Source organism: Clarias gariepinus, chromosome 6 (assembly GCF_024256425.1).
Source record: "Clarias gariepinus isolate MV-2021 ecotype Netherlands chromosome 6, CGAR_prim_01v2, whole genome shotgun sequence".
NCBI lineage: Eukaryota > Metazoa > Chordata > Actinopteri > Siluriformes > Clariidae > Clarias > Clarias gariepinus.
In genome coordinates this window covers 4,941,236-4,965,678 of record NC_071105.1, presented here as the reverse complement: position 1 = coordinate 4,965,678, position 24,443 = coordinate 4,941,236, and the positions used below count along the sequence as shown (strand labels likewise).

Sequence of the window (24,443 nt, the reverse complement as noted above, 5' to 3'; positions counted from 1 at the left end):
ATGCTCATATTTTGTAATAAACTAATAAGTAGCCGTGATTGGCTCGCAAAATACAAAGTGACAGTGTGTGTATTTAAAAGCCTACGGTTTCAGTCGAGTAAGTGGAGCAGGACAGTAACGGTTTAGATAAACATTCTGTCTTCAGCTAAGGAATAAAACCTTTTCTAGTCGCACAGTTGTTTTGGTTTCAGTTTCTTTATATTCTAAACGAAATAGGAGAATAGAATGTTTTATGCGTCGCCTTCTAATAAATAAAAGTTTTCAGTTTATGATACTTTCTCAGATCTTAATTGTATTATTGTTTATTTCACCCCTAATATTAGTCGCGTTGCGACTCCATCTACCCTTCCTATGCACTTTTCTGGTTTCATCAGTTTTACCTGTGCCACTAGGGGGCGCTGAAACTTCATTTTCTTTTTGCCCAGTTGGTACTCTTAAAAAGACACACCTTTGTATCTGTAGTATGTATAAATAAAATAAATACAAAATAAGACGAACGGTTTTAGTAGTGTTTTAATATTTTTGTTCATTAGTTTAATAATTTCTTTTTTCTGATTTTAATCGTCCAGGTCAACGACTTTGTGAGGGACAAATTTTCTGAAAAAGATGGTTCCATTCCTCTGGCTGCTGAGATTCTGGCTGGTGGATGTGTGAGTATCAGGATGTGAGGGTGTGCAGATATACTCTAAAGTTTTTGAAGAAATGCAATTAAAGAATACTTATCCGTGATTTGCACAACTTTCTGTATCTACGATCTCAACTCAAACTATTATCACAACAATAGTCATAATTAGTATGTCACATGACCATAAGTACTGTATGTAAACAAGATGTAGTACTGTATGTATGCAAAGTCAGGAGCTTGGATGAGTTGTGACCGGTCTCTTAAAGTTTTACAATGCTTTGCATTTTAAGCTTGTTTTGTTCTGATACGAGATGTTTAAAAAAATATTTTTATTTCTCCCTGAATAACAAAAGTTGTGAAAAAATTACCAGATTAATAGAAATAGTCTTTAGAAAAAGGACTAAGATCACTGAGATTTTTCTCTAAAGCTGTTCAGACAATGTACTTAATAAAGCTGAAACACATCTGTAATAATAATGGTCGGTTCTGCATGAACCAAATGACTAAAACTCCTAATAGCTGTCCAATTTGCTCTGGATATTCGACAAAATAGTAAGTCACCCAAAGTGCACATGCTGTGACTAGAGCTGTCCATGGTGCTGAAATGCCGATTCTTGTATTCTCGACATCACATCATAACATCAGCACACGTTCTGACTCTCACTTACTTTTTCTAACTTTGTATTTATATCTACACTTTACATATGTCACAAACCAAAAGGGGATTTTTGTTTGTTTGTTTGTTAATGTATATACTCATTTATATTCTCTTGTCATTGGTACTCTTATATTCTGATATTGGATAATGTGCCATATTGAATTTGCACCTACACAATAATTAATGGTTTAAAATCCACTATTCATCAAAACATTTTTCTGCTTTATTATTCACTTAATTTTAAAAAAGGGTTCTTTAATGACATGCATTAAGCAACAGAAGGGTTGTTTAATCACATTGTTATAAACAGTGTTTTGATAGTGTATGTTCAGTGCACAATAATTAAAAGATCTCGCACTCGGGTTTGTGCTATTGCAATTAATATCAGCACAGCTGGGATGCAGTCGTAGGCACCAGGGCGTAGCTTGAGTGCAAAAGACATCATAGTCATCACAACAGCATCACCTTGAGTGTGATACTTCTTTTATTCAAATTTTGATTTGTTTGTTTTAATTTCAATCATACCCAACTCATAACCTTCCGCATCTGGATGGAACTTAACTAATCTTAATTAATGAGGTGCCAACCAACAGTTAGTGTAATTAACACCAGTGAAAGTAGACAAAATGTCAGGAGAATAAATAATGAAGGTAGTGGACAGTCCTGTCAATCTCGTACGTCTCTTTTTATATTTTCACTTATTCCACTTTAGGATATCAGCTCTGTTAACTTCTAGGGATAAATCCCAAATAGTGTTTAGTGTGCTAGAGTGTACAGTCACTTTTCCCACACGCCTAGTAGTGCTCTTGATCAGGGATTAGAGGGGCATTTGGGGCTTTAGACTTGTGTTAGGAGCCAGTTAGCTTTGTAGCCGTAAATCAAAGAACATTACCGGTTCAGATGAGATTTGGAACAAATTGGGTGCCATTATTAATGAGACAAAGTGTAGTTGATTTTTTTTTTTTTTTTTTTTTTATAAAAAATACTATTTTTTTTAGATGACAACCTTATCAGATGTGTTTTTCCTGCTGAAAGTGCTCCCGTGACTGGTGTTAAATGTGAGTTTTGGCAAACAGCTGCTCTCGTAGTTAATGTTTGTTAGATGTCCTGTCACGCAGAATGATGCATATAAACATCCCAGTGCTGTTACTGTTGATTATCACCACTCATGGAATGCCTCTAGTCCAATCGGATTGCTTGGATAACTGTTGTATAATTTTTTTTATATTTTGGACTAAACAGTATTATTCCCGCTCCCACAGGCTGGTGGGTCTCAGGTGATATTCACCAATCCCCTTGAGATCGTCAAAATCCGTCTCCAGGTTGCAGGTGAGATCACCACAGGCCCCAGAGTGAGTGCCCTCAGTGTGATGCGGGACCTCGGCTTCTTTGGTCTTTACAAGGTAACGCACACTGCAAATCCCAGCATGATCACATCCAAAAGGCAGGAGTGCAAAGCCAAGCCTATTAACACGATTATGATGTATTGGAACACTTTAAACAATTGCACTGTGTGTGTGTGTTTAGGGAGCAAAGGCTTGTTTCCTGCGTGATATTCCCTTTTCCGCAATTTACTTCCCTGTGTACGCTCACACTAAAGCATCATTTGCTGATGAGGAAGGAAGAGTCGGTGCACTGCAGCTGCTCACTGCCGGAGCCATCGCTGGTAAATACTCCTGTCACACAATCACCTTTTTTACAATCCCACTGTCCAAACAGGATTACGAGCATAATTCGTTCCTGAAGTGGGCTCGTATTTCAAAACACTCGTAAACCCAATAAAATTTTCCCATAAGAAACTATGGAAACTCAATTTATTTGTTCCACAGCCCAAAAAAATAAATACATAAAAATAATTAACACAAAATATTAAGTAAAAATAAAATTAACTTGCACTTTACCTTTAAAAAAAAGGAAAAATAAATCCTGACAGATGAGTGTTTCCATGTGTGTGTGCGTGTTAAGCTAAAAAAAGGAGCCCCTCTCCCTCTTGTCTTAAACAGTTACCCTTTCTTCACTTTTTTCTTACACACGCACACAACGGAATCACTTTTATCAGAAGGATAAACAAGAAATTTCTCTAATGACACTCGATTGAGCGACACACTAACAGTCACTGCTGTTAAGTAAAAATAAAACGAATTAACCTGGACTTTACCTTTGAAAAGAATCATGACGGAGCAGTGTTTCTGTGTAGGGCAGAGAGAGAAAGTGTGTGTGCACGCGCAAAGGCAAAAGTACTAGGGGTCTGTGTGTGTGTGTGCGGGGCATGATGTCCAATAATGCACGTGCACACAGGCACAAAGAAAATGCTAAGCCTTGAGCAGAGAGAGAAAATGGATCTTTAACCTTTCCAAGGAGACTTGCACGAATGTTGATTTATATCAGTAAGAGACACGCACTAAGACTCAGCAGGGGAGACGATTAACCACAATTCTGCAGTGCAAGAGAGACCAAAAAAACGTAAGCTCAGCTGTGATCACGTGACGCTCAGCGCTCAAAACAAGAAGCACATGCGTGATACATGATACTCTGTACTCGCAAACCGCATTACTCACAATCCGAGGTTTCACTGTATATAATACAAAATACAAAACAATGTACAAAATACTTGCAAACAAGTTCTGTTCCGGGTAAGTCGGATTTGTTCATAAGTTGGTCAAAGTGAGTCTTACACCCCTATCTCACCTACATGGAGTCTGCGCAGTTTTATGTGCTGGCTTTAAGTACAGTTTATTGTGATTCACTGGGGATTTTTACAGTTTTGGCGTAGTGATCGAACCTTTCGTTGTGAAAAATTAAACATGAAATTTTTTTTTTTTTTGGCCTAACACCACGTCAAACCACGTAGGAGAGAGAGGGGTGTTTTAGACCTTTGACATGAATATACGATGTAAAGCAACACACAGGTTTAGTGTTTTGGTTCCACATTATACTTTCTAACAAACTTGTAATTTGAACATTAGTAAGGCGGGACCTTACTGTGTATATACTTACTTTTGGGTCCTGCACATGATGAAACGTATCTCAGCGTTCTCGAATTCTTATTACAAAATATACACACTGGATATTCTTGATTATTTTTTTGAACAGGAGTCCCAGCTGCCTCACTAGTCACCCCGGCTGATGTCATCAAAACGCGACTGCAGGTGGCAGCCCGTGCGGGTCAGACCACCTACAACGGCGTTATCGACTGCTTCCATAAGATCATGAGAGAGGAGGGCTTCAGAGCTTTCTGGAAAGGAGCAGGAGGTAAAAAAAAAAAAAAAAGAGCACACGCACGTTACACTCAGGTTATAGTAATGAGCTGAGATCAAACCTGCATTTGCATTTAAGTTCATTATGTAACTGTACAGACCTGTCTCTAGTTACTTACTGCAACTACAAGTGATTGACTGTAAATATACTGTATATTGGGGTTTATACTGTATATTGTGTTTTTGTTTTTTTTAATAATACACCCAAAATTTCTCCCTCTTCCCCTTCTAGCTCGTGTTTTCCGTTCATCGCCGCAGTTCGCTGTGACCCTTTTGACCTACGAGTTACTGCAGAGATGGTTCTATGTCGATTTCGGCGGACAGTAAGTACTGACTTCATGAGCATTTAAATGTTCTTGTTATTTAGTTACTTGAACAGCCAGGGAGTTTCATTTATCTGGACCACTTTGATGTTGGATATTATAACCTTTGACCCTTCTTTTGTTCTCACAGCCGTCCATCTGGTTCGGAGCCGACACCAAAGTCCCGTATCTCCGAGCTCCCCCCTGTAAATGCAGAGCACGTCGGAGGGTACCGGCTCGCCGCCGCTACGTTCGCCGGCGTCGAGAGCAAATTCGGACTCCACTTGCCCAAATTCAAATCGTCCGGCGTGGTCAGCATCCAACCCGCTAAAGCGGCAGCTCCTTAAACGAGCCACGCCCACGACGGTCCTGTTCTCCAGAGGCTGTGTGTACGTGTTGATCACCAGCCTGCTTTGCTTCGGTTTTTAGTTTCAGTTTGTTGTTGTCGTCATTGTGGTGGGGGGGAGACGGTGGGTTTATTTACCGCTAGGAGTTCATCAGTGCCTCCTCTGTTTCGACTGAATGTTTCAGTTCATGCGTTGAAATGAGCTGCTTGAGCCTTTTGTTTTACTCTGACTCTAACTCGGGTGATGTGGGACAGCAGTGGTTGCCTGATCCTCTTTAATTCCTAATCACATCTTAATATGACTGCTGCGTGTGTATGTATATACATGTGTTACTGGGTGCTTGGGGATGATTGAGAGATTTGGCAACCATTCGTTTTCAGAAATCTGGCAACCCTTTTGATCAGACGAACATATTACAAATTATGAAAGGAACCTTACTGAGCATGAAAATTATGCTTCTTTAAAAAAAAAAAACACTTTAGAAAAGAGAGAAAAATAAAATGAAATCCAGCTGTGTTACATTCCATACCTGAAACTGTTACTGTAAATATTCCACCTCTTACTAAGTATGAGACCAATAGAGCACTGAGTAGGCTGTTACTGAATGATGAAGACTGTTTTATAAGTACAGAAAAATGTTCATAAAGGGTACCTGAGGATGTATGTTTGTTTTCCTTACCTAAGTTTGAACGAAAGTTCTCACGTCGTTGTGTGAGCACACAAACAGTTACTCATTCAATTTGTTTTTAGGGCACAAATAACACAAACACAGCAATGATTAAGATCAGAAAATTAACACAAATACTAATTATATCTAATAATTTGGGTTGATGGTGATACCACATAATTTAAAAAATGCCTGTAATGTTCCCTTAGATCAGATCATGCAAATATCCTGTAATTGATTCAGATAAGGGTTTTGAAAGGCAGCTATCATTGACACACTCCTTCTGATGAGCTTTAATGCCATCACCATTGCCATTGCTTTTTTTGTTTGTTTGTTTGTTTGTTTTTTTAATAAACCTGTTATCATTTCAACACTTCTAGGGAGGAAAGGAAAAAAACATAAAACATAATTCCACAATCACGCACACAACCTGTTTTATTTCTGAATAATCTTCTCGTCCTGTCCCACTTGACCTGAGTTCTCTGTGCTTGTGTGTGTGTATATGCTGCATCTAATTCTTTCTCTCCTCATTATTATTATTGTTATTATAATTTTGCTGGTGTTTAGGCATCTCTTCCTCCTGTTGTGGTATCAAAGCATGTTCTCTGTAGAGCCCCGCCTCCCCCTCTTCCTCCTCCTCCCTCTCTTCCTCGTCCCCATAATGCTTTGCGTAGCTTGCACAAGCCTTGTACATAGTTGTACATCTCTTTTGCACAGAGGAGCGCGGTGCAGTCGTCTTCATCACGGCCTCACACTGATGCGTGTACAGAGGTTACCAGAGTCCGCTCACTGATCAAAATCAGACCAGAGGCAGAAAAAGAAAATGAAAAATTAAATAAAAATATGAGATGATATAATTGACCTGATAATGTTTAGGGGATAATTTAAATGCATTTCATTCTTGTATTGTATTTTATGGAAATAAATCATACACAGTTAAAATTTTAAATTCAGACTGAGTTTTATTTCACTGCATTTTAAACTTTTTTACTATATCAATTTTAAGTTTATTCTGGTTCCTCCGGGCTTCGGGCATGAGCAGTATAGAGAATGAGTGATTTTTATTCTGGTTAACTGGTATCTATTAGCCTTCGCAAATACTTTAGCCAAGCATTTAGACTACATTCATTATTGACAGGACTATGTACAGTAAAAGTAAAATCATGAAGACACCAAAAGGTAGATCTGTACATTTTAACAAAAACAACCACATACCATTTCTCTGCTAATATTTCTGGGATGCCAACGTCTTCCACTTATCAGTGCTGAATCCTGATATAAACATACAGCTTGTGGTTGGATGTTACACCTCATTAAGGAAGTGCATCTAGCCAATCAGAACGGAGGGACCAGAAATCATGTTTGAGACTTTATCAATCAGTTATACCCAATTTCAGGCTTTATCCACCTGCATTTCTGATAAAAGAAATAAGGGGGGAAATATGTGTAGTATCATTAAATCAAGGTGGCATCATCAGTATTAAACAATATAAAATACAAGTCCCTGACATTAACTAGAAGTGGAATCATGTATAGTTTCAGTAGAAAGTGTGTGAACCACCCTTTAAGGAAAAGGCAAAGACACTGAAATTCACAAGTGGAGTTAAAAAGTGACTTTTAATGTAGTACAAGAAAGTGTATTTTTTTAAAAGCAGTGCACCATGTTAAACGCCAGCCTGTAAACTACACAGGATATAAATACACACTTTTAATATGTTCACATCATCTTAGAACTACAGTAACGACAGGAAACTCAGAAAGCCAACATTGATGCTTAACAGTCCCAGTTTTCTCTTTAAAATTCTTTAAATGTTCTGCAATATAACTTTTTTGTAACCTGTAACATTTAGCATCATTTAAAAAATGTATTCATACATAAATGCTAAAATGGTGTTTAACTAGCTAACAGTGATATTTTCAGTGCCATGTGTCGGTCATTAAGGTAATTCTGACATGATGTAAACATGCTAAAGGCTAACTCACCAGCCCTTTCATTTTTTCAAATGTTAAAAGGGAATGTGTATAAATATATAAATATTAGTGGTTAAAAGGAAGCATTAATAAACACCTAAAATATAAAGGTTTAAGAAAAAAAAATTAACGCTATTATTTTTTTGAAGCACTAATAATTTAGATAAATTAAGGGGGAAAAAAAGCTATAAAAGTGAACAGTCAAAAACAAACATCATATTGTGCTGAATCACACAGTGCGCACTCTAATCTTACACTAGATTCTCGAGTACTTGAGTGCATGTGCGGTGGTAACTCTGCATAAGAACACAATGTTCACCCTAACTGAAATTTTGCAAGAAATGTGCCTCGGCATACAAGCGAACAAACCGTATCGAACTCCTACTTTGTTTGCGTCAGTGGAAAGCCAAGCGAAACGAGTTTACATACTATTTTCCATGTTTGTTTTTTTTGCAAGATTTAGTGAATACATAGCACCATGGGTCCCAAAAATGTTTGCAAGAACGATAGCAAGAAGAAAAAGGAGACATTTTCAGTTTCTTTTTTGTCATAAATTAAGGTTAAGTGGGGTTTAATGTCAATTTATTTCATATTTTACTACATTTATGTCTTTTTTTTTTACATTTTAATTGTTTTTCAATGCAAAAAATATGACTACAGTGTTAGAAATTTGTAATATTGGTAATATTTTTCCGTGGCTGGAACAGATTACTTGCGTTTACATTATTTTCTATGGGAAAATGTGTTTTGCAATACGAAATTTCGCCTACAGAATGGAATAAGTTCGTATACCGAGGTAACGCTGTGGTTAAAGTAAACGCTAGCGTTTTATCCTCACACTGAAATGACTAATCAAACAGAACAGGAAACAACTTCCACAGAAAGAGGAACCATTTTACAACACCGCTGTGAGGATTTTACTTCATGATCGTTTAGAGTGTCGGCCATGTCGAAAAGTTGCAGCTACATATAGCAAGTCGTCACTCAGAGGTTTATAGCTAAACATGCTAGCTAAACGCTACTGCACTCAAGGGTGTGTGGTTTTGTGTATGAACATTTCCTACAGTCTGCTTTTAAACAAACATCAGAAATCCACTGTTATGCTAGGCTAGTTTATAAAAACAGTACGTAAAATAGTTTTTTTTTTTATAAAAATGGAGCTCAAACAACTTATTTTTTTTGTTAAATAAAAATAAAAACTATGTTCCAAATTAAAATTCATATCCTTAATTTAGTTATTTCAAAAGAAAAAACATCAAAATACATGTCATTTTGTGTGAATCATAGAATTAACTAGCTACTGTACGACGCACCAAAAGATTTGTTAGACCCTTTTGTAAAAACACTTAAACGTTAGCTACCTCAGCAACACTTTAGCCATTTAAGCTAACCAAAGACATTTCCTTCATTGCTACAAAGATGCTAATTTATGTGCGTAATACTAATTTTAGGGAATTTATATAAGGGTCAAGCCAACAGTAGTGCTAATTTAGCACACAAAAAAGCAAATTACTTTAAATATTCATCACAAATAGGTGTGAATGAACCAAAAGCGGAAATTACACCATGTACTTCCTGATAGAGGGAAAATAAAATTCCTAAAGTCTGGAAAATAGAGTATGGTATGGTCTCTAGTGGATTAGTGTGAACTTTAGCTCTCGAGATCATCCCTTCTTTCATTAAAAACCCACATCTCTATATAATACCTCTCTCACTGCCTGGCTTTTCCCATCATGTCGGAAGCTCGAGATTGTCACTCAGGTACGTTTAGAAATATAAGACCTGACTCTGAGTGGAGAGATCACTGTGAGCAGCGCGGCCCACCAATCAGGCAGCTAGGCGCTGGGTTGCCAGATCCTCTGCCTCCTCCTGGTTCTCACCGAGTTCGCTTAGTGTTTTCAGGAAGCGCGTCCACTCGTCCTGCCGCGGCACAGCGATCTGCTGCAGAGGGACATCAATTCAATAAATAAGTCAATATGTCTCACTTCAAACATTAATCATTTAAAATTATTTGTTTTAGTATTGATACTAAAATGGGTGTAAGCTTCTAGAAGCATATGACCTTGAAAAACGTTTTTAAATTAAAGCATTCCATGCAAAATTAAGGATTTTCCCCCAAATTACGAACAACAGTAGTTTAAATGTTCCAAATGTTTAAATTTTAGCTTAATGTAAACACACTCCTTATGATATGTCATAAAACATAGAAAACTTTAGTTTATTCAGTTAAATTTGCTTTTTGTAATCTGCAAAATAGTTATTGTTAACAGATACACCTTTAAATTCCATGGCTGCCTCAGTGCTTTGCACGTTAGAAAAAGCTTAAAAAGCTAGAAAATCTGTAGTGTCCGTAACCCTGTCATTTCATGTTGGAATATCTAAACAATTTAGCATTTTAGATTAATACACTTTAGGTTTATGTCTTTTCATGGGAAATCTTAATCAGCCAAGTAAAATAATTTATGTATTGTATATTTTTTTGTATAGCAGTCATGTGTAATCAGCATTAAGTGTGTGCCTTTGTGTCTTACTTCTCCTACGTCGTAGATGTGTACTCGACCTTCAGAATCACCGACGGCAACCTCTCTGCCAGAGTTAGCCCAGCGCACGCGGTTTAGCGCCGGGTTTCCCTCTACTGTCACTGAAGCCGAGGGAACCTGACAAAATACACACACACACACACACACACACACACACACACACACACACAAAATACACACAATGATACTTATAACCTGTATAGCTGTGTCCGTATATATATGGTTATGTTTTCATTTCTTGGTGGTGTTACAACATAGCACCTATTAGCTGTGCGTGTGTGTGTGTGTGTGTGTGTGTGTGTGTGTCTACCTCAGTCTCATTGTTGAGATTCCACAAGTCGAGGTGTCCGACTCCATCGACGCAGGCGAACAGCGCAGGGTGAGCAGGAGACCACATGACGTCGTACACGTAATCTGAGTTATCCTCGAATGAGTAAAGTGGCTTGGTGTTCTACAAAGATACGCAGATAAAACTTAAATCCAAGTGAATTAAAGCATTTCTGTTTGCTGTGTGTGTGTGTGTGTGTGTGTGTGTGTTACCCTGGTGCTCCACAGCTTGACGGTCCAGTCAAAGGACGACGTCACAAACAGGTGAGAGAAGTCGACGGGTCCGGTGGCCGTGTGGCAGTCGAGTCCTGTAACTGGGCCGTGATGACCTTCGAACATCTCGCTGATTCCCGCTTTACTAAAAACACATATTTCATTTTTTCCATATGACAAACTCAGCTCATATTAACTTTCGCTACAATGTAATAACACTGTTATAACAGGTATATAACTAGTTGCTCATTAAGTGTTTAAAATGGCATTATAATCCAGCCTATACGTTTCACACACACACACACACACACACACCTGCCGTGTCTGCAGGCGGTATAGACGGTGCCGTCCTCGCTGCCTACAACGAAGTTATTCACATCAGCCAGAGGAAACGCCATGGACGTCACGGCAACAGGTTTCGACTGCTTAAACACCAGCTCCAGACTGTCCTGTACAGACACACACGATAGCTGTGTTACTTCCTGGTTTAAGTCTCCGAAATTTAGAATTGGTCTCTCCTGGGTAACCCATGTTAAAGACCATACTATTAATGTGTACTGTATATGTGTGTGTGTGTGTGTGTGTTACCTGAGGTGTGGACAGCATGTCCAGGCTCCAGGAGCACATTTTGCCATCAGTAGAGATGCTGATGAGGTTGTGAGCGTTCTGAGTCCCGACTACACTCACACAGTAGACCGGGTGCTGGAGGGAGAGGGACAGGGTCGGGGTGTCAAGGTCTAATCCTACAGTAGATGATGAGGGTGAAGATGTTGAAGATGAAGAAGAAGTAAAGTAGTGCGTACCGTGTGTGCGGAGGCAGAGAGCGGCGTCCTCTGTACGGGTGTCCGCTTATTGCTACGATTGTCCCAAAGGACGATCTGTCCCGAGTACGTCCCACCCACCACCAGGTTCGGGTGAAACTGTGCAAACGCTGCCGACATCACTGCCGACTGAGAGAGAGAGAGAGAGAGGGAGAAAGAGAGAGAGAGAGGGAGAGGGAGATTACATCGTTTTCTAATAGAAAAGAACGCAATAGATTTTAATGGATGTTTCAAACAACAGCACAGATTCTAATTCTAATTCTAATATGATTAGAATAAAACTTATTATTAAAAACTGTATATTGTTCTAATAGAATAGTGCTTTAAAAGTATAGAAGTTATTACGATCATAATACAATTTAAAAATTGATTTAAATAAAGTGCATTTTCCATAGAGGTTTAAAATAATAAAGTAGGACGAAATAGAATTAGAAGAAACGAGTTGAATAGAATATGTTTTAAAAGAAGAACATAACATGGAATTAGAAAACAGTTTGACTAAAATAGTCCTACAGAAGATGAACAGAACAGTTTAGTACTGTATTAGAAAGTTAAGGAGAACAGAATAAAATATCTTTTAAATAAACCCTTCTTAAATAGCCAATTAAAATAAGAAACAGAATAATCTGTTATAGAATCAAGTAGAATTTGTGCAGAATAACAGAATCGAGTTATGAGAGTAAAAACTCCCTTTATTTCTCTATATAATCCGCTGCTACACTGATGCACGTATCATCCCAGTGTTTTACTAGCGCTTGGACACCATCAAGGCAGAAAGATTTCCCAGTACGCCGGAGCCGTGATCGCACTGCCTGTCTGATACACGTCTGAAACGACGGCCCCCTAGGAACTCCTTTAATGGTTTACAGCGAGATTAGGACTGTACGGAGGATGTGGTGATAACTTTCAGCCGGTGAGGGTGAATGTAGATGGAGTGGCATTAACGGTAGTGTGATTGCAGTAACAGAGACACACACACACACACACACCTGACAGTGGAAGACGTACTCCGCTGTTGTTTTCTTGTACTTCATGTTCCACACCAGCGCCACACCGTCAGGCTCATGAGGAGCTTCTTCATTACTGCTGTAGGACGCCACCAACAACTCTGGGTACTGCACAAGTGTGTGTGTGTGTGTGTGTGTGTGTGTGTGAGACAGGGAGAGGGAGGGAGGGAGAGATATTAGCAAAATGAACAAATGCGTGTGTGTGTGTGTGTGTGTGTGTGTGTGTGTGTGTGTGTGTGTGTGTGTGTGTGTGGGTGTGTGATGAGTAAACACAGACCTGGGGTGACCAGTCCAGACAGGTGACCACTCTGTGTTTGGACCAACGCTCGTCTGTAAACTGCCTGTTCAGAGACAGCTTGGTCCCACCCTGGGTATCTCTGCAACACACACACACACACACACACACATCGTTTAGAGTGCTCACCTGTATGATTATAAAGAAACTGCAAAAGTTTTTACCCCCTCCAAAGTCTTAAAACTTAATTAAAGGCCGAGGGTTGAGCGGGAGCGAGCAGGCAGGAGTGAGCGGCTTCTAACGCACGTGGTTTTTAACTAATCTGCACTTGCAGTGTTTTGAGGCCGTGTAGTAAGTGTGTTAGAGATTAATTCGCTCATAAAGTTTGGAGAAAAAGGCAGATCGGAGAATTTGGCAACTCTGTTACGCCACTCGGAAGCTTCTGCACTCCAGTACAGAATGGTTTATGTATCTGAGCTATTTTTGCAGCATGTAGTGGAGTAAAAGATGAGATCATATCTAGTACAGCTGTTTATGTAGACTACATAATTGAATGCAATATTGTTAGAACATATACAGCTTTTCCTTATTACAGTGTATTATACAGTAGTTATTACAGTGTATTATACAGTAACAGTCATTCTGTTTAGGATGTGAAGAAAGCTGCTTTTTTAAAACAGAAGAGGAAGGAGGATTGAAACTAGTTTGAGGCATTCCCCCCGGGCCATGCACCATTTGCTAGAACAACCACCAGTGACTGACGCTCACCCCTCTTTGTCCTGAAGGTCTCGTCCACTGTAGTCGAAGCAGACGTCGACATGCTCGGACAGAGCGCGCTCCACGATGCGGGAGCTCTGATCGAAAAACGTCAGGAAGTCTTCCGAGTGCAGGATCTGCTGCTTCTCCTCCTCCGTCAGCTCATGAGGTGGCGCTAGAGAGCCAAAACAATACGAGGACGAGATAAGCAAATAGCACTGGTGTAAGACATACTGTACATGTGTTGTATATACTAGTGAACGACTAACCCTCGTCTTCATCAGCATGAGGCTCATTTTCCTGCAGAGATTCGTGAGCGGCCAGTGCCACTGCCAGATCCTCCTCCTCGTTTTCCTCTGCCGCTGTAGAAAGGAAAAGCAAAGAGATGGTTACTATATAAATACCACACACAGGACGGGCGCCGCGTAGGGGAAGGGGTGTGAGACCTACCCTCTTTAGGTTGAGTAGAGACGGGTGTCTGAGTCTCTTTAGAGTACGAGACGAGTTCTCGGGGAGGAAAGTCCACCTGAGTGACTTTAGCCATGCCGAGCCGGAGAGGACCTCGTCTGAGCATGAACACACACACACACACACACTTTAAAATATTGTAGTTAGAACTAGTTGGCCAAGTAGCTATAACTAGTTACAACATAGACGCAACAAAAAGCTGCAAGGTAAGTCCCCGACTTACAACTAAGTTCCTTTCCCAGGAGCACGTTCATAAGTCGGATTTGTTCACAAGTCTCACCTGCGTAGTGTCAGGGCAATTTTGCACGTAAATACAGTTTATTGTAATTTACCACAAGTTTTTGCAGTTTTGCCATAGTGATTACATTTCAAATCTTTCAGCACAAAAAAATTTAACATTTAATTTTTTGCTGGGCCTTGTGGAACCTTTCTGAATGTCGGGCAGTCACTCGCCGCACCTAAAACTGCGTCTCACTGCGAGTCAAACCGCGTAGGAGACATAGTGGTGTTATACACTTTTGACAAGAATATACAACGTAATTCATAAAAAAACCTAACACACAGGTTTGATGTTTTGGTTCCGCATTATACTCTCACGAGACTGAGCTTCCAAATCGCAGTCCTTTCATATCTGCGGAATTTCATAACTCAGATGTTCATAAGTCGGGGAGTTACTGTTCTAATTCTAAGAGGGCAAATATTTTATTGCAATAATGATTTTTTTGACATATTCATCCCTAATGGTTGAGGACGTGTCATTACGTTTCAAGATTTACGTATATTTAAGATGAATCAGACCTCTATCCCTTGTAGCTTCAGAGCAAATCTAATCTGAAGAAGCCAGGCATGTGTTAAATGATCAACTACAACGCACATGAGTGAGTGTGAAATGTTCCTTCAACAATCCTGTAATTTACATTTAGTCATGGCACTAACACTTCCTGCAGTGACACGCAGAGACACATGTCCCTGCTCGAGGTGTTCTGTTGTACCGTGAGGTGAGGAGCGAGGATTGACAGATGTGTGTGTGTGTGTGTGATGAAGAGTCTGGTGACTGGCAGGTGTGTCTTAGGAAAGCAGAGAGCGAGGGACAGAGAATTAGACAGACGAACAGCGATCAGTACCCATGCTGAGAGTCTGAATGCAGCAGGAGAGTAGAGGGGTCAGAATCCCAGTGGAGAGCCCTGTTATACACACACACACACACACACACACACACACACACAGAGTAAACACACAAAACATTCAAAACACACGCAGACATAAGCATGCAGTCAAAAAAGAGATATGTTTTAGTGGAACAGCTGTCATACAGAGTTTAGTACAAACACACAGACAGTATTTTAGTCACACAGTCAATAGCGTGCACATACTGTAGATATTATATTGTATAAATTAGTGTTTAAAGGTAAATTAATATAACAGTTGTTGGTGAAAATCTATTTTTATTTCAAAATGGACAAGCTCATGTAGAAAAACCATGAAAAAGTCTGACAAAAAGCCACGCCTCCTTCACTGGGACTGACATGTACTGTTCATTCCCAGTCAAAAGTTTGAACACACCTTCTAACTCCATGGTCGTTCCTGATTTATTTATTTTTTCTTACACTTCAAAACATTGATGAAGTCATCTAAAATATGCAGTAATCTCTTTTGATCAGTTGATATGCTCTGTAAAGCATGGCCACGCCTCTTTCACTGGGACTGGCATGTGCACAGGCCACACCTCCTTCAGTGGGACTGACAGGAACAGAGACCACACCTTCTTCATGGGACTGACATGTGCACAGGCCACGCCTCCTTCACAGGGACCGACATGTATAGAGACCACGCCTCCTTTATGGGACTGACATGTGCACAGGCCACGCCTCCTCCTCTGGGACTGGTAGGTAAGGAGACCACACCTCTTTCACTGGGAATGCCTACATGTAGGCATTTGGCTGACCCTCTTATGCAGAGCGACTTACTGAAGTGTTTTAAAGTTTCCTTCATTGAATAGATTCTTACACTGGATAAGTAGGTTACTAACTAAGTACCATCGGTCAAATACTGTTCTTGTTTTTTTTAAAGAATGGCAGAGACTCAGGTGTACGGACATCTCGAGAAAGTTCATTTCAACAGCTAGGTGCCAACGCAGAAAACAGTCTAGTTGTTAGTTCCTTGATCTCCGAGCGATGCTGAAAACTTGAACTGAGACCGAGGCCACACCTCATTTCACTGGGACTGACACAAACAGAGCTCCCACCTGTATGTTAACACCATATAAGTATAGTACAGTACAGTGTGTAGTATAGTATAGTATAGTATAGTATAGTATAGTATAGTATAGTATAGTATAGTATGGTACAGTGTATAGTATAGTATGAGTATTATAATAATATATACATGTATTAAATGAAAACTCACTATATTAGTGTATACCTAGATATTAATAATCATACAAGTATATAAAATAAAAACCTCTGTATCTGTACCACTGTATGTAGCATACCTTACTCCAGTAGCGCCATCTGCTGAGTCCTGGCTGCCGGTTTCGCTTGGAGTGCCCACTGACTTGGCAGAGGGAGACATGGGAGGGGGGACTAAATAATGAAACATACACGTATCCTCTGTTACTATTCGCAGAGGCTGAACTAAACACACACGCACACACACGCACACACACACAAAGCATAGGGATTTGGAGAGCAAAAAAAATGCAAAACCAGACATTCATAAAAATAATAGAGGAGGCACAGGAGAGAAACAATATGGTGCAAGGTCCGGGCCGTGAAAGAAAAGACAGGAAGTAGGGAAAAGAGAGAAGACAAAAAGAAGCATTGGTTAAAAGTCATGCAGGAATAACATGAGGTTAACATGAGCTCATTCCACACAGAAATAAACAGCAGTCAAACACAGAGAGCAGCAACGATGGGCTACATGCTACATGCTAATGACACACCCTTAGAACTTTACACTAATTTTCATCTCTATGAAATCAACATCCCTCATGCCGCTGCGGCTACTGTACTAATACTACTGTACTACTCCTCTACAACTAGTACTATTACACTACTACTTATAATAATAATAATAATAATAATAATAATGTTTAAAGCTTTTATGAATGTGAACATGTATTTCCCATATTGCACGTGACCAAAAATTCTGTTTCTGATGATTCTGATCTGATCCTGACCCTCTCAGCATATTGCTAAGCTCATTTTCTGTAGGTTTCTTTTGATAACTTGCTTACAATATTGATTTTTCTGAGATTGCACATACCAATATTTCAGGGTATACCATGGTATTATTTATAATTGGTACAAGACCAATCAGCATTTTAGGCCAACATCTACATGCAAGATCTTAAAGTGCCATCTCAGAGCCTCAGATCATTGTACTACATTTTACAGGATGTTCTAACGGAGTCATACCCATGGCAGGATCGGTGATACCCATGCTCTGCAGCAGAGCCTCCGTCTCCCTCCTCTTTCTCTCCAGATCAGAGTCATCATTTGATGGAGAGGCGCCTTCCCCACGCCCTTCAGTCTACAGCAAGAACAGGAGGCTCAATGTCAGTGTCATTCTCTCTCTCGCTCTCGATCTCTCTCTCTCTCTCTCTCACACACACACACACACACACACACACACACACACAAAAAGGGAACCTCACTTCTTTTTTCTTGCGTTCTTCCTCTTTTCGCTTCTTTTCCTCTCTGATCTGGGCAAGGCGCTGTTTCTTCCTCTCCAGCTCTGCCTTTAGCTCACTTTTGTCTGACATTATGTCCAGACTAAAACACACGAATACACATATAATTTCAGTTAACACAATTACTCACTCACTCATCATCTATACTGCTTTATCCGGTATACAGGGCCTGGAGCCTATCCCAGGACAACAAGGCGGAGTACACGCACATATACACACACTCACATTAACAAACTGTGGGCAATTTGAGCACACCAACAATCCTAATCTGGATGTCTTTGGACTGTGGAAGGAAACCGGAGTACCCGGAGGAAACATGGAAGCATGGGGAGAGCATGCACACAGACGTGAGCTGGGAATCGGACACTTGATTTATATTAAATGTACATTTGCAGTATGGACCACGTGGCAGACCAGATTTTTTTATTGGGACATTTATCATTACAGCAATGTAGTGTGTTTAACCTTAAACAAGCATTCTATCCCGCTTTTTTTGTATAAACGTGCGTGGGCTTGTACGTAACTTCCGCCCTTTTCAATATGGCGGACTTTTTGACGTGCCCCAGAAGTTTGAGAAAGTAGCGTCTACTGTTATACGTCTTGGGGAAAAAATAATACATCGCATAAGAGGGTACAGATAACGACATAAAAGCAAGATGTCGTTATGTTTTACTCTATAAACATTAATTACATAGAAAAGGTTAAAATGATTTGTGAAAGTAAAAAAAATTTAATAAAATCCGTGAAGAAATTTACTTCCGGAATACTTGAGCTGTGACGTAAGCACGGCAGCGTTGCCGGGCTACGCCCTGCCGATGATAGAAGCCGGTTGACACAATGGAGTCTGGGACGTGGCAATGTGCAAATATTGTTTTATAAACCTGTTTCCACCTTTGTTTCATTAAAAGCAACAACTGGAATCGATTTTAAGTTTTAAAAACGGTTTTAGTTTCACATGATTGTCTTTACTTGCCTATATTCAGCTAAGTGTACAGATCCCTCAGTGCATGACAATAAATAAAACAATAATAATAATAATAATAAAGCATCAGTTTAGCAATGCTGCTATTAATCTTAAAATACAAGCACAGATAGATGCTCTTGATGTAATACACTTAATAATTTTATAAAGGTTAGAAACACACCCACCGCGTAGATTTCACATAAATAACTACACTAGGAAAAAAACATTAATATTTAGATAAATAAAACATAAAATAATAATAATACCTTTAGATAAATAAACATTGTATTTGATTGCAGTAGTTTAGATAAATTAATAAAACACACAAAGCATGAACTATTCTCTGTGCAATCTGATCTCTAAAGGATTATGTCAACAACAGGAAGCCTTTCCATCCATCTTTACACTCCATCTCGGATTAATAACTCCACTCGCTCCATCTCTCTAATGTAGCGTTGCTATAGCAACGGTTAGACTTACTAGTGACGAGTCGTTATAGCCGCGTATAAAGTCCTGTATTTTGGGCGTCTGTTCTTCACGGATTATAACTTATTAATCTTCTGTTCCCAGGTTTGTAACAGGACACTGGACTGCTATGGCCGCCGGGAGGGTTTCACAGTTGAGCAATAACACTTGTCAGGCGCTAGAGGGCGCTGTTTCACGTTTCCTCACACATGGAGCATCTTGGCTATTGTTGTACACAATATAAGATTAGATTAGATTAGATTAGATTAGATTAGATTAGATTAGATTAGATTAGATTAGATTAGATAAGATTCAACTTTATTGTCATTGTGCAAAGTGCATGTATAGACCCAAGAAATGCCCAAGCAGCCTATTTACAATAAACAACAAATGTGGTAAATGAGGGGTGTGTGTTCGTATGTATAGGGGTGAGAGTGATCAATAATAAACATACACTATATCACCAAAAGTACTCATTCACCTGCCTTCACATGCATATAAACTTGAGTAACATTCAGTTCTTAATCCATAATATCCTTAATATGATGTTGGCCCCACCCCCTTTTCAGCTGTAACAGCTTCTAACCGTTTGGAACGCCTTTCCACAAAGTTTAGTAGTGTGTTTATGGGAATGTTAAACCATTCATCCAGAAGTGCATTTGTGAGGTCAGACACTGATGTTGGACGAGAAGGCCTGTCTCATGGTTTTTCGCTCTAATTCATCCCGAAGGTGTTCTATCGGGTTGAGGTCAGGACTCTGTGCGGGACAGTCAAGCTCTTCCACACCAAACTCGCTCATCCATGTCTTTATGGACCTTGCTTTGTGCACTGGTCTACGTCTGCTGTTTCATCATGGACAGCAAGTTAGAACAAAGTAAACGTGAAATTCCGTGTGAAACTGGGCAAATATGCCACAGAGACGTTGGCCTGATTCAGCAAGTGTTTTGGCACTGCAAGGGTGGAAGAACATCACTGGAAGACGAGGAGTAATCATGAGGCTCTTCAACGAGCTCAAGCCTCCAAATTGTTAGAATGATTATGATGATCGTCAAAAAAACAATCCACATAATGGTTGCCGTTGTGAGTGTGTCATACGCAACAGTCCAGACGATCGTGTGGTTATGGACATGCTGTGTGTTGTTGCCAAGTTTGTCCCCAGGAGTAGAAGAAACATCACGTCAAAGTCTGCCAGGAACTCCGCCGTAAATGAGCCGTCCTTTATGTTGAGGATTAGTACCGCTAATGGAACTTGTGTGTGTGGGTACGACCCCCTGATGCAGCAAAAGTCTTTACAGTGGAACATCCCATCTTCTCCATGACAGAAAAAGGTGGCAGCTCGACCGAATACATGCTCCTCGCCTCTTCCTGTAGCACCTGCCCGATGAAAGAAGAGTGAATAGTCCATGATTGGGGTGAGAGGTATCTTTGATAATGCCTCTTGCTCTTTGCAGACAGAATTTCCGCAATGTCGATGTCCTTTAAGGAGGGACGCTGAGTGTGAGTGCCGATGATGAAAGTGCAAAAGTGTGCAGACATCAGAAAGTTGTCACAAAGTTACATTACATAACATAAAACACATAACTGTAGCCCATCGAATGTCTTTCTATGTTGTAGAATTATCATTTCCATTCAGCAAAACTAAGGTCTAATTTGGCATGACGATACCCATGTACAGGGCAAGATCCATGAAAACACAATGTGGTTAAACATGGAGTGGAAGAGATTTTTTTCTGGTCTAAAATATATTTCCTTTTTACCTGTGCCATGGTGCCAAGTTCGAATGCACTGTTATTGTCACCTGATCACAGAGCACTTCCTGAAGTGTTTTATTCCTCTTATATCACAGCGACATGCGAACAATTACAAGATGTGAATTTTTCAAATAATCTATTCCTCTGTTGAATGTTGTGGAACGTCCACAAAACAACTTGGTTCCTGTTCTCGCTCATCTTCTCACATTATTACAGCTATAAACAGGAGTTTCCATCACCGCCCGTTTTTTATGAAGTAAGGTTTCATTGAAATCTTCAAATACAGATTGTGGTATTACTGAGAAACCATGAAGTGTGAACCTTGTGGAAAAACACTGACAACAGAGACTCCTCTCATACATCTTTAATTAAGTTTCCATACAGACGGCTTTAACAGATTATATAGTATAGATTTTACCTGTTAACGAGCTGTTAATATGGAAATGAAAACCTTTTAGAATAAGTGCATTAATATGAAGTTGTCAGAGCTACGGCTGTAGAAAATGAATCAACACCCGTCCAATCGGAATCCAGGATTCAATAGCACTGTCTTACACCGAGACATTAAATTATAATTAAACTGAACACCACAATAGCATCTATATTTGTAATTTTATAAAACAAACAGAATATTACAGTTAAATTCCCTCATTATGATTTCTTCATTCCACTCCTCTCTGTTCATGCTAAGCTCAGTGAGGAAATCATCACTTCAGGCCATTGAATCATTTTAAAACTATGTGCATTTGCACTTAAGTGGAATTTAGAGCCGTCTAGAAAGCAGTGTGTGTGTTTTTTTTGAGTGATTATAAAATTATTCGTCCAGGGATGTCAGTTTATATAATGATGATATATAATGATATTAACCTCTGCAACAACCCCCAGTCTAATTCTAATCGTCACGGGACTTTTTAATTTATAAGTCATTGTTGACTAACAAATATTAAACCAATTTAAACCCAGCAGTTTGTGAACTGAGAGAGAAGTTACTTCAGTGAGAAAGTACAGCAAGAAATACAGTAAAGTTATACTATAGAGTATAAGTAAAGTTTTTACATAAAATCAAAGCCTGTTTCATTTTAAGAAAAAAAAAATCTACCTTTAAATTCAAGAGCTTTTATTTTCTTGATAAATCCAACATCACTTAAAGGTAGCATCAGATCATCTAAATATAATGTGTGTTAATCAAGAGAGAGAGAGAGACAGAGAGAGAGAGAGAGAGAGATGACACTGTGACCTATAACACTCTGTATAGCACTAAAAAGATGAGATCAAATACCTGTTGAAATTACCATGGCAACCGGTGTATGACTTCAAATCAGGTTAAATATGCAGGTGTTTGTGTGTGTGTGTGTGTGTGTGTGTGTGTGTGTGTGGTGCCTGCAGCTGTAAGCGTGCCACTAAGTTCCCTTTCTGTCGACCACACACAGCATTGACACACAACCCCCCCCCCCACACACACACACACGCATAAAACACAAAAACATCTGCATACTCTCTCAATATGATGTACATGTTTCCAAGTGAAGTTTAATGCATTTTGAGACTATTTTTATGTACTGTACTATAATACATCAATAAATTAGTAATCAAGTTGAGTAAGTTGTTTGTAGATTACTAATATAGTTGTTTTTTTAGCTTGGTTATTTCATTGTTAATAGCTTGGTTATTTAATGTTAATATCTGAGCTGGAAATATACGCTGACATCATACATTTCCCAGAAATATTTATCACTCCATGAGTCACTCTGAAAACTGTACAGACGTGTCAGGTCTTGGTCAGTCATGATGCGATTCATTTTAATTGTACAGCTCTTTAAACCACAGACGAGTCAGACAGCAGCTTGACAGAAATCCAGATGTGGATTTAGCTAAATCCAGAGTGAACAATGCGGAGATGACAAACATGACAGTGGCGAGGAAAAACGCTAAGACGTCAGGAGGAAGAAATGATGAGAACTGAGCCTCTTCTGGCTGACACTGGATAGTGAGATTATAAATCCTTATAATATACAGGTGTAGAGAGTAAACTCAAGAGTACTGAGAATGGTTGGCATGAGCACAATTCGTATGATTCTCAAGGGGTTTATTAAGCAGGAAGAGCAGTGAGAAATGAAATAGTTTTCCACTCTGTACCTCCTATGCTCATTCTGGATATATTAAGGTTCTGGAAATTTCCATTAACTCACAGTCTAAGATAAGAAGCTGCAATTCCCAGGTGTTGAATTAAGAGATTTGAGTTCTCTGATAATTCTGAAGTCTACTGAGCTGTGAAGGAATAGACAAAGAAGACATCAAAAATCCCTTAGAAACTGATCTAGTTGTTTAGCCATGCATTGTTAATTGTACATAAAGACATTTATTTTTATGTAATAATATTAATAATAATAAGTTGTCGGTTTGCCTCCAAATCCATCTTGACCCTGACTCTCAGTATGAACTAATTTTGAAAATATTATTAACGTACAATGTGAGTGACATAACATATGCCTCTTAAATTAATATTTTTAAATAAATTACATTTTGTTATTTCTTCATAAATTTAAGAAGTAAATGACATAAATAAAATGTGTAGTTTTGCTCATTCTCTAAGAGACAATTTGTTTGTAAGCTTTTTGTAAAAAAAATTTGGGTGAGACATTATTCCTTTTGTTAGAGCCCTGGTGCAAAACAAAACAAAACAAAATGATAATTCATATCTTCCCTGATGAACATTTGGGGAAAAATTGTAAATAGCCAAAATATTCATTTTACTAAGATATAGCTACTATATGTGTGTTCATCATATACTAGTGCAGGTCTAAAGCGTTTAAATCTCCAAGCTGAATGCAGACAAAGCTGTAGTTTCCAAGGCTGCATAAATAGAAAAATATGACAGATGTGTTTTATTTTTCTTCACATCTGGGCTAAGTTAATCAAACAGCAGCCATCTGTGTCCTCACAGTACACATCTTAATCACCGGAACATAACTAAAATATGCATTCACTCTGCCATAACTTTATCATCAATTAAAATTTCCACATACGCTTTTATGTAACAATAGAGTTTCATCATATCTCTTACGTATGCAGCAGAATGAACATGAAGGATTAAGCAAGCATGCTAGGATGTATCAGATGGATCCTTATTGCGTGTATTTATGTGTGCGGATGAGCAGAATTGCTGTCTAACTGTGTCATATAGCTGCACTGCAGTCTGAGAAACCGAGTCTAGGGTTTGCACCAAAGTCTGCACCACTTCTACACTGGTGAGAAAGAAGAGATGTCTGAGTCTTTATATCTAAGTTTATTGAAAAATGTTCCGCTGCAAGTTATAAGAATGTCTCCCGGAGATGTCAGAGCATCACACAACCGCTATCCGTTTTTTTTTTTTTTTTT

The 24,443-nt window shown here is 39.1% G+C and overlaps 2 protein-coding genes across 8 annotated transcripts in view; one reads left to right on the top strand and one right to left on the bottom strand.

Moving 5' to 3' along the window:
* Positions 1-6,805, top strand: part of slc25a12 (solute carrier family 25 member 12) — a 30,364-nt gene extending 23,559 nt beyond the window's left edge. The window contains exons 13-18 of the mRNA XM_053498835.1: positions 570-650; positions 2,546-2,686; positions 2,811-2,949; positions 4,377-4,535; positions 4,773-4,863; positions 4,994-6,805. Of these exons, the coding sequence (XP_053354810.1) occupies positions 570-650; positions 2,546-2,686; positions 2,811-2,949; positions 4,377-4,535; positions 4,773-4,863; positions 4,994-5,189 (807 nt within the window). The 3' untranslated portion in view covers positions 5,190-6,805. The remainder of the gene's footprint in view (positions 1-569; positions 651-2,545; positions 2,687-2,810; positions 2,950-4,376; positions 4,536-4,772; positions 4,864-4,993) is intronic.
* Positions 6,806-7,250: 445 nt separating this feature from the next.
* On the bottom strand, positions 7,251-19,469 carry dync1i2b (dynein, cytoplasmic 1, intermediate chain 2b). Of its 7 annotated transcripts, none has more exons than XM_053498627.1 (17): positions 19,330-19,469; positions 17,850-17,967; positions 17,611-17,725; positions 16,686-16,827; positions 15,319-15,378; positions 14,177-14,292; positions 13,996-14,088; positions 13,739-13,901; positions 13,013-13,112; positions 12,718-12,843; positions 11,711-11,857; positions 11,496-11,609; positions 11,223-11,356; positions 10,908-11,052; positions 10,678-10,818; positions 10,359-10,484; positions 7,251-9,768 (listed from the first exon to the last, which is right to left on the bottom strand). In XM_053498627.1, the coding sequence occupies exons 2-17, from the start codon at positions 17,955-17,957 to the stop codon at positions 9,655-9,657; spliced, it is 1,944 nt and encodes a 647-aa protein (XP_053354602.1). In that variant the 5' UTR covers positions 17,958-17,967; positions 19,330-19,469; the 3' UTR covers positions 7,251-9,654. The 7 variants fall into 7 exon arrangements, with proteins under 7 accessions (XP_053354602.1, XP_053354603.1, XP_053354605.1 ...); XM_053498628.1 differs by having other exon boundaries at positions 7,252-9,768; positions 16,686-16,776; XM_053498630.1 differs by having other exon boundaries at positions 7,252-9,768; positions 16,686-16,743.
* Positions 19,470-24,443: the final 4,974 nt, after the last annotated feature.